The 14135-nt window shown below is 46.8% G+C and overlaps 1 protein-coding gene across 2 annotated transcripts in view; it reads right to left on the bottom strand.

Annotated features, from left to right (window-relative positions):
- LOC121878401 (homeobox protein AKR-like) overlaps positions 1–13837 on the bottom strand; it is a 36682-nt gene extending 22845 nt beyond the window's left edge. Inside the window, exon 1 of one of the 2 annotated variants that reach the window (XM_042384615.1) lies at positions 13664–13837. In XM_042384615.1, coding sequence (XP_042240549.1) covers positions 13664–13736 — 73 coding nt within the window. In that variant the 5' untranslated portion in view covers positions 13737–13837. Of the gene's footprint in view, positions 1–1288; positions 1771–13663 lie in introns of those variants that run through there. The other variant, XM_042384617.1, reaches the window with a different exon arrangement.
- Positions 13838–14135: the final 298 nt, after the last annotated feature.

Below are 14135 nucleotides of genomic sequence, written 5' to 3'. Positions count from 1 at the left end.
TGCCTGTTAAATTACACATATCTTGCCTATCTTTACCGGGACATAATTAAGTTCACCTGAAGATTACGCAACCCCAGCTTATTTCACCTGATGATTAAGCACCCTTATAGCGTTAGGGTGTAATCATCGGGGGACTAATTAACCTTACTGTACACTTTATATACTGTACAGGTATATTGAGGGGTTCCTGTATGTACTGGGGATGTGGACTATATCTGGATCTTCTCATTATGCCTGGTGTTGTGACGTGTGTGTGTGTGTATACGAGGAGGAATGTGATCCATGCAGTAGGTAAGTGCGCTCCCGGGTGGGTCTCTTGGGAACCATGGCTGTACAGTGATCACATTACTTAAGGTACTATCGGTGGCCGTCCCAACATTGAAAACAGAATCCACTTGCTCACCCCCACGTCATGAATATACAACTGTCTCGTACACGCGCTTGTGGTGTTTGGTATCAGCCACTGTTCAGGAGTTAGAAATGTCGACATCCGACAGAAATCTCAGCAGCCAAATTGGGTATTACTCCAGAGGGGCGCTCAAGGCATCCGTGCAAAAAAAAGGGGGGGGGGGAAAGAGCGCACCAACAGCCTGCCTTCCTTCCTCCCTGATGCTTTGCTTATTACAGCTCGGCAGATACAAGACTGTGTGCGTAGCTCGGGTGTATTGACAAGGGCAGCAGCCTCAGTGACTAAGTCGGTACAGCCGCTTGTGGTGCCTCACTGTGTAGTGCGGGAAAATAGCACTGTCAACACAGGGCTCAGGGTATGAGTTGGCAACCTTGGTGCAGCTATACAGGTCTTTGATGTTACCAGTGCGGCCCCCTGGGATGCCGAGTACACACGGCTCCTCACCCACCTTTGATCTGATTCCCACGACACCACTACCTAGTACCTACACCTCTCTCGTGTAAATGATTAATTTGTTTAAATATTAGGTGTCGACACTTCTGTTTTAGGTTCTAACATTGAAAGTGGGTCTCATGGCCCCGCGGATCCACACTGAATTCTAAGCCTTCGGTATACGTAGATGTACTCTGGCCGGCACTGCACTAGACCATCTTCACTTCTCCATCTGTAAAGCTGACACTAAATCACAGCTGAGGGTGTCCCGGGCGTCAACCAACAACCTTCAAGACATGAGACGAGCGGACGAATTACATTTGCCAAAATAATAAAACGAGTAAGTCATGTACGGTACCAAGTAATTGAGAGGTACTGATCCCATTATACTTAATCATGTAGGCAATACCTGTACACTTATCATATTAATGATATTTTATTACTTACCTGAACTCAGGTAATAGTTGTTGTTGGTGTACATTGCTGACTATGTCGGAAAAGTGTGTGAAGATTTCAGGTAATCCTTAGGTTGAGTGTTTTCAGTAGTGAATTTGAAGAGAACGAAGCACAACTTTGGTGTTCAGACAAACAGTTTCCAGACACTTGAGGTTCCCTGTCAACGACACTGTAGTAGTTACACACGTCACGGTATTAGTGAAGCAGTCACCACTATATCCCACACTGTGACACTCGCGACCTTGCTGTAGGCTTTAAGTGTCACAGCCTGACGCAGGTGAGGCCAGACAGTGACAAGGAGTGTGACGGGAGGCGTCGCGTGGGCGGACGTGTTGAGGGTAGGGCTTTTGCACCGGAGTGTCAAACCGAGGCCTTGTTTTGACGGTGTGTGGGCGAGGTGAGAGCTGCTGCTGGCACTCTCCTGACGTGGCCACCGCTGCAGGTCCACTGGTGCTCTCACAGCCCGGCACTACTGCCTCCCTACACCACTATTTCCGGCGCCAACCCCGTGCCTCCCCTCTGCCCTGGCACAACACCAATCTCAGGCGGGCGCCAAGTGCCAGCTTCTGCTGCCTTGGCGGCCTACCACTCAAGCCGCTCCTGATTATACTATCCCACATTGCTACTACACACCTCCAACACTAACATTCTTCAATATATAACAATATTAAGTAGCAACAACCATTTACATCTTAATTAGTTTATTGTATACACGCACGGATGTTCAATAGTAGTAGTAAGTAGCGAGCTCAGGTGTGAAGGATGGTGGTGACCCTAGCCTCGTGTTCTGCCCTCACAGCTTGAGGTCCACGTGGGCTCTGACGTTTGTCACGGGACAGGTACCGGCACGCGTCACCTGTCCAGCGTCATCCAGGTGCCACGCCCCTTATCGTCCAGAGACGCCCTGCACCAAAAACGTCTTGGTTCATCACACACCAAAACAAGTACTCGTCTCTTATTTAGCGTCTGGTAACTGACCCAACCACACGCTTATCCTACGGTTCCCCCCAACACCACTACTACTCTTCCGTCTTGCGCCCCCCCCCCCTAGTTAGTTGTCTCAAGCTTTGCCGTATAACAACCCCACAACACCACCAGACACCTACTCAGCCTCATCCAGGAACACACGCAAGTTAACACCTCTACCCCAGCTGTTGAACCCGTACAACAGGCGTACCCTATCTGTCATCACACACACCCCTCTTATCTATCAAACCATACACATGTACACGATCTGTCGTCATACACATAACTACCTGTCAAACCATAAACGGGAACAGGACCTGTCGGGACACACACCTCTCTACCCGTCAAATCAACATACAAGTCAAAACACACACACACATGCTTCCTGTAAGTGGTAATCCATACACCTGCACACGACTTGTCGAGTTACACACCCACTGCTCTACCTGCCAAGCTATACAACGTACCCACGCCGCTATACCTGTCAAGCTATACACAACGTACCCACACTGTTCTACCTGTCAGGCTGTACAACATACCCACACTGCTCTGCCATATAACGTACCCTAACTACCATCCATACACTACTGTTCCTCACAAACGAGAACTATTCAATTACACCAACTTTACTGCCGTGCCGCACGCGCGTCAACTGAAGGCCCCCGTACCCTGGCTAGCTGGCGTGCTCGACCCTCTTCCTCCACCCTCCCTCCCGTGTTATCCAAATACCTGTACCCTCTCCCTTCTTCTCTATGAATACGAACAAGTAAACAGATGGATGAGAACAAGCACAAGTAAATAAGAGATTTTTGGGAGCATCTGGAGAATCTTCACCCCGGGGCATTTCACTTAACCACCCTAACACTAACCTAACCCCATCCTCTCCACACCGAGTAGTGTTAGGTGTTTAATCATTAGGTGAGATAAACTGGGATGCTTTGAAGAGGTACCATTATGTTAAGGAGCAAACCGTCAAGCCAGAATTTGCGTGGAGGGGGATAAACGTTGTGTGGAGGGGGATAAACGTTGTGTGGAGGGGGACAAACGATGTGTGGAGGGGGATGTGTAAACGTGTGTGTGGAGGGGGACAAACGATAAACGTTGTGTGGAGGGGGATAAACGATAAACGTGTGGAGGGGGATAAACGATGTGTGGAGGGGGATAAACGATGTGTGGAGGGGGATAAACGTTGTGTGGAGGGGATAAACGTTGTGTGGAGGGGGACAAACGTTGCGTGGAAGGGGATAAACGTTGTGTGGAGCGGAATAAACGATGTGTGGAGGGGAGATAAACGATGCGTGAAGAAGGGGAGGGGGACGTTGGTAGGGAAAATTTTTTAAACGCAAATCCAGGAGGAGGAGCTGAACTTCGGGGTCGCGTGTCCGCCACATGGGCTTATACCGAGTCCTCTGTAACCCCCCCACACACACAGGCTACCCCGTCTCAGCACCAGTCAGCACCCTGATGCTTTCAAGCGTTGCTGAATCTGCTGGGAGGCGATCATGAGTGATAATGCTGGTCAAGTTCACTGTTTATGATCAGCTGGTGGTGACGAGTAAGCAAGAGGACTTTGTGCGTGTCACGTTCTCAGTTGGGTCTCCTGCCATTATCCCACACAATAAGCGGATTACTTTCATACACCACCACCACCGGGTTCAAACACTAGACCCCTCTGATTACTGTATCACCGCGGTCTGTAGATTCCTTCATGGTGGCTGGCGTGGCGTCACACTTCCCCCACAACTTCCGGCCACGGTGTCGATTCCCGGAGTGTTTCACTTCACGTTCTACGGAAACTGTATCACCATCATTATTTGACACCGAAGCTGGAACACCGTGGTTGCTATGGAAGGTTTATTACTAAGTAGGAGGATGAGAGGAGGGCACCGCCTACAACTTGGGGTGGCGTGGTGAACGTGTTGCAGGAACACGTCTCACCCACACCTCCTGTCTTCACCCCCTGCACGCTGTTGTCCTGCACGCACGCACGCACGCACGCACGCAACCAGACTTCTTAGCCTGTGTTGTTTCTCCAGCTTATGTACCGCGTCATGTTTACCCCATATTGTGTTGGTTGTGGCAGCGTCCAGTAAACGTCTCTTGGGTCTACCTACTGTAGTGTTTAAAGATTATGCTTGGCCAAGCTACACGGATATTCCAGGTACAGTGCAGGGGATATATGTTAACCGAACGTGAGGTAAATACTAACTAGCTATCACCAAGTATAGACGAATATTTTATACAGTAATAGATGGTAATATAACAGACTAGTTTTATTTTTCCGGATACGTGTTGGCAAATGGAAGACTCAGCTTATCAATACACGCTGAACATTACCGTAAGTCTACGTGCTTGGTAACACAACTTGGGCACAAAGCGGTCATGACACTGGTTTATGGCTACGGTAATATGCGTGAGTGTACCGTACTGTACCTGCCCGGCGACCCCAAAAAGCACTGTACCCAAGCCAAGGTATGGCCCAATCCACCATACATTATCTTGACGGACCATCAGTGTACACGCTGCATCTATAACACACTGCAGGAGAACACTTGGGCCAGGATTTACACACCTATTTCTCCTACTGAAGACCATTACACACATGACCACGGAGATTTTATCATCACTACCCAAACAACTCTCAATATGTTAACTATGAAAATACAAACTAAAATAGATAGAAGGAAATGTCCGAGTAAGAGGAAGGGGGGAGCTTTAAAGATAACTTGACTACACCCCAAAATTCAGCCACGACAATTAGGTGTAGTGAAGGTGATAGTGTGACGTCAATGTTACCCTCACCAGAAAGAGATTATATTAACAAGCATCTTAGGATCGTATTATGGTGTTCCGGGTAAGCAATTAACATGTTCTTCTCAGAGTCGTCCATCACAAAGACGTTTTTCACCATGTTTCCACAGACGTATACGCAACTCCTGTTATTGAGCAAGATAATTAAGAACTATATATCATAATTATCTACGTTGCCTTACGCCTTCCTTACGCCTTTTGGCAGAGACCGCGTTAATTGTTTATATAGGAGGAAGACGATGAACGCGAATTCCTACACCAACTTTCCCAGAACTTGGTCTGTAAGTGCCAACCTACCAGTCAGTGTTGAGGAGCGTAAGACATGGCTGGCTGGCTGGCACAGTCAACACGGCGGCTCACCCAGCAACATGCACCTCTCCTCCCCCTGCCACCCAGCACCCCTGCTACCCAGAACCCCCTCCTCCTACTCCTGCCACCCAGCACCCCTCCCCCCTGCTACCCAGAACCCCCTCCCTACTCCTGCCACCCAGCACCCCGCCACCCAGCACCCCTCCACCCATGCACCCCTGCCACCCAGCACCCCTGCCACCCAGCACCCCTGCCACCCAGCACTGCTACTCCCAAGCTCCTCTGCCAGCACACACACCACCAGGTACCATTACCATCTAATTCTCTTACAGGGAAGAATGCAAGTCAATGACAGTCCTCGATCAAAAGCATTCCTGCGTGCCATATTACCCACGAGAGGCCATCACCTACCAGAGCTGCAGCCCACACATCTACACACTGAGATACATCAAAGACTACAATTAATGGCCACTTGGTCTTTTACGTTAAGAATAGTGTACCTTTACTTGGATCACATGAAGATTAGACACCCCTACTTATACCCCCTTGACGTTACTTAAGGGGGGATCTAACTCACGTGTTCCTATTCTCCAAAATAAGTCTGAGTGACGGCAGCTATTTTGCACGGTGCTAGTTGCTATCATGCACGTGTCACCCATCCCCTGTCCAGTACTCGCGATGTGGTGGCTTGTCTGCACCACAACGCAACACCAGGTGAGTTCAATTTATAAGCAATACGATGATCCCCACAAAAAATGGCCTAAGGAGATATAGACAGCCAGGAGGCAGCATGTATGGTTCCCTCACATGGATGGTTGTCAAGAGGCAGCATGTATGGTTCCCTCACATGGATGGTTGTCAAGAGGCAGCATGTATGGTTCTCCCACATGGGTGGTTGTCAGGAAGCAACATGTATGGTTCCGTCACATGGATGGTTGTCAGGAGGCAGCACGTATGGTTCTCCCACATATCGTAGATGGGTGTCAAGTTCATGACAAGTAGCAGATGGCGCTACTCCCTCCCTCCCAGCTAGCAGGTTCCACCGCGTGTAAAATAAACCTCCTCACTCCTTCACCCTTGTCACTTGGGAGGTTGTTTTAAGACCGAGTTGCTTTACTTCCTGACTAAAACCCCAGCAGAAACGCCGCGACAGCCAGACACATTGCTCACCTTAAAATGTATCGCCACAATGTTTGAGCCGTGGATTATGACATCTTTTACACACGAAAATGACTTGAAGGTGACTGCTGGGAATTTGGGTGGAAATATGTTCATGTCGCTGTAAACTAACTCACGTAATCCTCAAGGCTTATGTAAATGTGACAGGTAGTATATTACTGATATAACTTTCATTGTAAAGCATCAAGGACATAAGTAAAGACAAAAAAAAAAACTCTTGGCACTCCAAAACAAAGTGCCACCAGGTGATGGTAGGAGGAGGAGCACTAGGATGAGGTAGGTAGGTATTTGGCAACACTTAATATCGCAAAAAGATCACAGGTGATAATTATGAAGGAGCGCGACCCTATATACCCACACCTGGGACAACTAGGCCTCCAAACTGCAGCTTGAGTCTGGTATAATCAAGCCTCACGCCGACTACCGAACCCCTTAGAGAAATAAGCACATTTTCAGTATCATGGTGACGCTTCATAATTTTTTTTTATTTACATAAGTTATGGTTATTATTGGATTATTTAATTCCAAAAATGTTACAAAATTCACCTGGACTTGGGAATACCTTTTTGTGCATGTAGCTCTGTAACTACTTCAAGAATACCAAGACCCAACGAGTTACTTCTTCCATCATTTCACTTATCACGCAGACGAGGACATTGTGACCCACCTCCAACATCGGCCAACTGCTGCAAGAGGCTGGGGCACCAACATAAACTCTCAATATTGACAAGACGTTATTTACCTACATAGATTCAGACAAACGAATATCGTGGCAGGTATTGAGATAAGGTGTGGCGGTGCCAGGAACACTGAGGCGGTGGTGGTGCTCGCCAGGTAACTTGACCTGGCACCAGCAACAGCAGGTGCACGGCGTAGGTCACACAGTCGTCTACAGGCACGGGTCTCCATCCCTGTGTTGTGGGGAAGCTGTGACACGCCACACTATCCCGGCTGACAGTTATTGCAAGCTGGCTTACACAACCCTGATGCAACACAAATGCCAACAACATAACCACTGACAAATAATAAGCGTGATACAAGGCCAGGAGTCACTGGGAATGCAAAGTTAAATTGGGAGTTGTAGGCTGTCAGGTGGTAGCACTAAGTCGCCACATAGGGTGAGGGCCAGGCACTCCACACCCAACACCTTCCCTTGGTGCCTTCATGAGAGCTAAAACACCCGAAAGGCTCAGTCCCGGGTGCATTATTTTAGCTAAATAATCTTTCAATTTCTGGTCAGATCTAAAACCCACTACCATGGCCAGGACACAGGTGCGGATAGCCCGGTTGGCCAGGACACAGGTGTAACCAGGGTATCACAAGAGTAGGAGGTAGCCACACGGGAGGGACGCGTCTTGAATATCAGCCAGGCGACCCTCATACCACCACCACTATATCGCTGCTGTACTGCCACATAACACACCGAGTCAAGCTGCCAAGTATAAACCCTAAAAAAATCCAACATAACCTAAGATCTGAAATCACCATTACTATCCCTATAAAAACAATCGCTAGTTCACTGATACTTTATGATTCTTCAATGTCGTGTACAGTACTCCAGTCCCGAAATGTTCCCGTAAGTTGTGCTCTCAAATACTTGTACAGTAACGTCAGTTAAAAGTATCTTCCTCTTTCCCCTCCCTCTTCACTTTGGGATATCACACACACGACCGCCCATCATCCAGCCTTTACCACCTTACGTGTACCTGGAAGACTTCTCGCACCTGTGTCTTTATAACAACTTGCACCCCCTGAACTGCGTCGCGTCGCCTTCCTCCTCACCTGCCTTCCACACCCCACACCACTTTCTTGGCTACCGCCATAAACACCACCACCCTGGCCACTATACCCTTAAGAGATGGCCCCGTCCCACAACACTGCCTTGGCCACCATATCCTTAAGAGATGGCCCCGTCCCTCAAACAGTATCCTGGCAACCATACCCCAAAGAGATGAACCCATTCCACAACACTACCCTACCTCCCCCCCTCCCCCAGTATCTGTAATGAATAACAAACCAGCAAGGGTTAATGCTCTCTCCTGCACCATTAGGATTCTACGGGCGCCTTCAGCAGGACACGCGATTTTAGTGGTGTTCAGTCCACCCCTCTCCCAGCACTGTCCCAGACACGGCTCATCGATCCTAACATACCACCAACTGAAGATTAACCCCCAGAGCACTATTTCATCTCAGGAATAACTGACCTAACATAATCCAGGTAGCTATAGGGTGTATTGGCTTAAGGTGAAATAAGCTGGAGGCCCAAACTTCAACTGCTCCCCTGTGCTAGTCTACACACACACACACACACACACACACACACACACACACACACACACGAAGCATAAATACAATATTTCTTTTACTCTCATCTTATTCTTGGTGGTAAACATCTCTCAAGGTCCTTCAGTAAGTCTGGTATTCAAGAGTGACGATACACACACTCAGTAACATGATCGTCAGGTCCTCGCCGCACCCTGCCCTCACACTACCCACTAGGTTCACACGCTCATCCCCCTACCTCCACCCAGACTGTAGTGCGCGCTGAGACAAAACATAATATAAAATGCATTAGTGATTCCGCCGCAACACCTTATCTACTACACTTCACAACGCTAAGAATCGCCCGAAGAATCTCCCCTGGTAGGCGCTGGGGTGAAGGATTCTAGTCACTACAGCTAAGGTTCTATCGAGGTATTTACTGGAACCCCAACACTAAAGACAACACACTCGAGGCCTTACATAAGTAACCTTCCAGTATAGTTTAATGGATCACCTGAAGATCAGTCCCCCAGCCTTTTTCTCCTGGTAATTAAATTCACCTAACGATACCTGGATGGTTTGGTCAGGTTAGATGAGAGGTTAATCTTGAGATGAAATAAGCTACCCGGTAGAGAGGCTAAACTAGAGGTGATGTCTTTACTACGCGAGACATCAGCCGCGGGGTAGATATGAGAAAGACCCCAGAGGCGGACACTGCTCCCCCTGGCAGTAAAAATAGACATGAATAGAGTATGAGAAGAGGATTTGGCAGTAGAACACGGCGGTAATCAGTCACCGCTGACGGCAACGTGAATAATTGAACGAACAGACACGAGAATGGTCAAGTCTATCTAACACTCAGTACTACAACCATTACATCCCACTATGACGGTTGTCTTGTTTTGCGCGATTTGACGTAACGTAACCTAACCTGACAATTTAACCGAGATGGTAAAATTCGCATAAAATAGACTATCGACCAAGTGGGATGACGCCTGTACTGACCCACGCCACTTATCACAACAACCGTCCTGACCTCGATATTAAAGCCACAACAGCAGCCTGTATTTTCCTGGTGAGAGCCACCTTGTCTGTAATGGTCGAGGAGATACAGGATACCAAGTACATCAACTGGTCGAATGGATGTCTATGTACGTGACGGGACCTGCCTGTGTGGGTGAGACTGACAGCAGATGTCGAGTGTCATCACAAGCATAAAACTGACGGAATTATCTACGTTACGGTATATATAATTAAAACGAGACATTTGTGTACATAGGATATATAATACAACAGAAGGAACAACGGTATACAACTCAGCTACGGAATATCCAACCAGCAGACTTCTTGATTAAAATACGGTCTGTGCTCTGCGTACACGACTGATTATGATTACTGCCTAATGCTGGTACTCGGGCTCCCTCCACACACACATACGTGCTCCCATCAAGCTTCCTTACTCCCTCAACAGAAAATTCGTAACATTACAGTTGAGTACAGTACAGGAGTCACCAGCCACCACGCGGACTCACCTTTTTATCTGCTACAACAAAAGACTCAATCTATACCTCACAATACTCCCAATGTCTTTTTTTTTATCACGATAATTCTCCCTGGGTTAGAGCACAGCACCACTTTGGGGCAGACCGAGCAGGATTTTACTTAAGTTCCCAGGGTAGTGAGGCAATTATCCGTCTCTTGAACTGGCAGATTGGGCTGGTGTATGCCGTGAAAAATGTCTTCACGGTAAAGTATAAAATAAGAATCATAAGGGTGGACGAAAGCAGGGTGTCACCTTGTGCTATTTTGGTGGGGTGGTGGAGCCATGTGCTTGAGGCAGCAGAGGGCTCCATCAGATGCTAGGCTGCCCTCCGCCTCACACCGTCACCAAATGGACACCGCATTATCATCACCGCTCTTGCATCATGTCTCCCGCCCCTCCCTTCTCACCCACGTAACTCTCGTACCATCCGAGCATAAATTAGATTCACTACACAAGCTCTTGTACTTCACGTATAAAAAGTCTCTCACTGAGTGACTGAAATATGAATGGGATATAATTGTAAATACAACATCACTGACACACTATTCATTGTTTAAACTGATCTTCAAATAAACTACTCAGTGTGGCGGTACATGAGCTTCTTGTTAACTCGAGGAAAATTCTCCCACCCATGAATTTACAACACATTTCAGGTTTGTGATGGACGACTGGCTAAGATTATAAGTGAAGACTTGTTAAGCTGGTCGTGGTCGAGTTCCCCTGCTGGTTTCTCTCTAACCAACGGTAAGAAAGATCCAAGGAACGGAGAAATACGGGACACGCACAATGTTGCAAAAAACACTTAAAGCGCTTATGCTAATTCAGAGTTGAGTATCTTCAAATTAATGGTACTCTATAAACAGAGTACAGTATAGTACCCCTCTACGTCAGCGACAACACCCCTGTACATTAAGTTTAAGGGTAACTGCATGAAGAGCATCGGTGGTGCTGGACTTATGGGAGACGGCCACTGTGCTCTCTGTAAACACAACCTGGGAAATGTCCTCAGATTGAACCCAGTCGAAGCGAGGTCAGAGCACGTAGAAAGCTGTATAACTAGGTTAGTCATGTTACTGTAATATGATCCCGAGTCCAATGTTCTTACCAAGATTATTAATTATATCTTTCAATGTAGGAATGCACCCGATTGACTTGAGCTCGAACACAAACATGACACAATATCATAATTCTTAAAAGTTTAGTTTGTTATTCTCGCTTTACTTCTGTTGGTATATTTTAAACGCTGATTATATGCATTTGCTTCACTCAACCAGTTAGGTACATTCATCATGGCACGCCTCAGTGAATCGGAAACCACCTCGAGTTAAACGGAATTTCCTGCACGTGAACGGTTAGTAAAGACGATGTTATTGGAGGAGGCAAATACTTGAAGCATTAGTGTTTATCTATATACGTCGTGATGTGTCCACTGTGAGTCGTGGTTAGAGTTACATCCCCAATTACTGTGCGTAGCTTATTTGTATACTCTAACTTTCTAGCACCAAGACAAAAATCTAGATTCTGGGTGCACAAATAATGAAGGGCGATCAAACAGACAACCAAAACCTAACAATGATTTTACAAACATTGACTAAAGTCCGGTTGGGTTTTGTTGGTTGGCTTTGTCGTTATGGATGATGAGGCTAGAATGTTGCGACCGGCGTCGAAAAAAAATATGAAGCTGCAGGTACGCAACAGCCTCCGCTCCTGCAGTGAGGAAAGTTAACTTTTACTTCCCGAAAGCACGGACGTGGTCTACTTAACCTTTCCGAAAAAAAAATCGCAGTGCTTGCATTGGATTTATTAATTGAAAGTATATTGAAGCAACAAACGTGAAGTACAGATTCCTAAGTGGTGCTAATTTAGCGGTGTCCGATCTTAACATTAACAATATTTATTCAGTATAACCCTCGATTATAGTGCGTTCAAGAGAAGCCCGGATGTTGCCAGTAAATTTCTTGAGTATTTTGTTTAAATACTCGAGCAACAATACTTCACTATTATAAACGAATAAAACACTGTTCGTCAAGATAAAGTCTTCCCTAAACCGACATTAGGTATTTCGAGGTTGACAGTACAGCATCCGGCCCTCACACCTACCCAAAACCTTGTATGGCCCACGTCTTCACATACTTTTCATCTATCAACTGCTAAACTACAGTATAAGTTTCTACGCATAAACTTATATTCAAATGATCAATTCAACAAATAGCGTAGTGTAACGTTAAGTTGTACACTCCAAAACCCCTCCACCTCGTGGTAACAAGTGAAACGTCAATTGTGAGGTTGGTCTCCACCAGGTAAGGGGCGCGCCCCACAGCTCACTGTGGCTTGCCGTCTATTGTTTTGAAATGGAACTAAATCTAACAGGATTTTATCCCCCGCTACTGCCTATGGCGACCGTGGCACCCCAAAGAACCTGAATCGCCTGCAGTGTTAATACTAGCGATGAATGTGCAGTGTGATAGTGTGTACAATGGTGTTTATGTAATGCCGTCTTGTTTACGTGCGCCTCCAGCGAACAACTGTCATCTCCAGGCTGTAGTTGCCAACAGCTTCCGTCTGATCTACATATGATGCTGCTAACTACAAAGCACTCCACTACAGGTCCTGCACTGCTATACCGTATATAATTTGAAAGTGTTCGAAATCAGTAGTGGAAAAGTGAGAATCACACATGCGAGGAGAACCCATATAAATATACAATTAAACGCGGATGTTAGTGGTGCTAAGGAGCACGTGCGGCCTTCACTGTCTCCTTTGATCCCCCCTCCTCCCCCCAATACCCCAAGGCTCAGAGGCGGGACGAGACGAGGTGCAAACTTGGCCTAGTCAGTGTAGTCTTTAACACTTACATTTCTAAGACATTCTGCAGCAATTACTTGCATAACCGACCATAAAAGTTGATGCTATATACTGAAACCGTCGAGCCTTATGTCATGAAGACCACAACACCAATTACTACACAATTTTTTTACTTTGCCAGCGAGGGAGACGAAGAGAGCGAGAGACGAGTCGGGTGGAGGGAGGGGGGGGGGGGGGGGAGGTGGAGGTTTGGGCCCGCGCGCTTTGACGTTTGTCGACAGCACTAAATTACCGAGTTGGGAACTTACCACACATTTTATACACAATTCTTATATACTGCACGATAATTAGTTCTATAAATGACAACCCTGGCATGACACTGACATTTGGCATGTCCAATATCAACAAGAAGTAATGGCTATGTCCCACGTGTTGGTATATGCGTCGTACCTTCTTTCCTAGCAACAAAACTGAATGAATTTCTCACTTACCAATCTCGTAAGTACCAAAGACTACCTCCTCGTTGACAACCATATCTTCATTTATTCCTCCGTCCATTGTCATTTTCAATATTCACTCTACAAATGCACTAAATTCCAAACAAAACAGAGATGTCAGGCTCCCACTGCCAGTTTCCCGCGCGTCGTTGATGTTCTGACAGCTAGAGCACGTGGGGTGCGCAGTGGCTTCAGCGCAGGAGGTGGAGTCTAGAAAGCGCGGGACTGGCTGTTATTGGCCAGGATGTGGCAGTCCCCTGTCGCGCCACCTCCAAACTGTCAAAAACCAGCCTTGTTAAATATTTATTAATTAAAATCGGTATATAATTTCACATTGGTTTACCATGCACATAGACACTGTACGTATGAAAATAATGGTAAATAGTTGGTCGGTTCCGTTAATAACAGCCCAATGAAGTCATTAAACCCATTAGCCGCGTCTTCGGTTATAATTTTAATTTAATTC

Source organism: Homarus americanus, unplaced genomic scaffold, assembly GCF_018991925.1.
Source record: "Homarus americanus isolate GMGI-L3 unplaced genomic scaffold, GMGI_Hamer_2.0 scaffold41027, whole genome shotgun sequence".
Taxonomy (NCBI): Eukaryota; Metazoa; Arthropoda; class Malacostraca; order Decapoda; family Nephropidae; genus Homarus; species Homarus americanus.
This window is presented reverse-complemented; position numbering and strand designations above follow the sequence as displayed.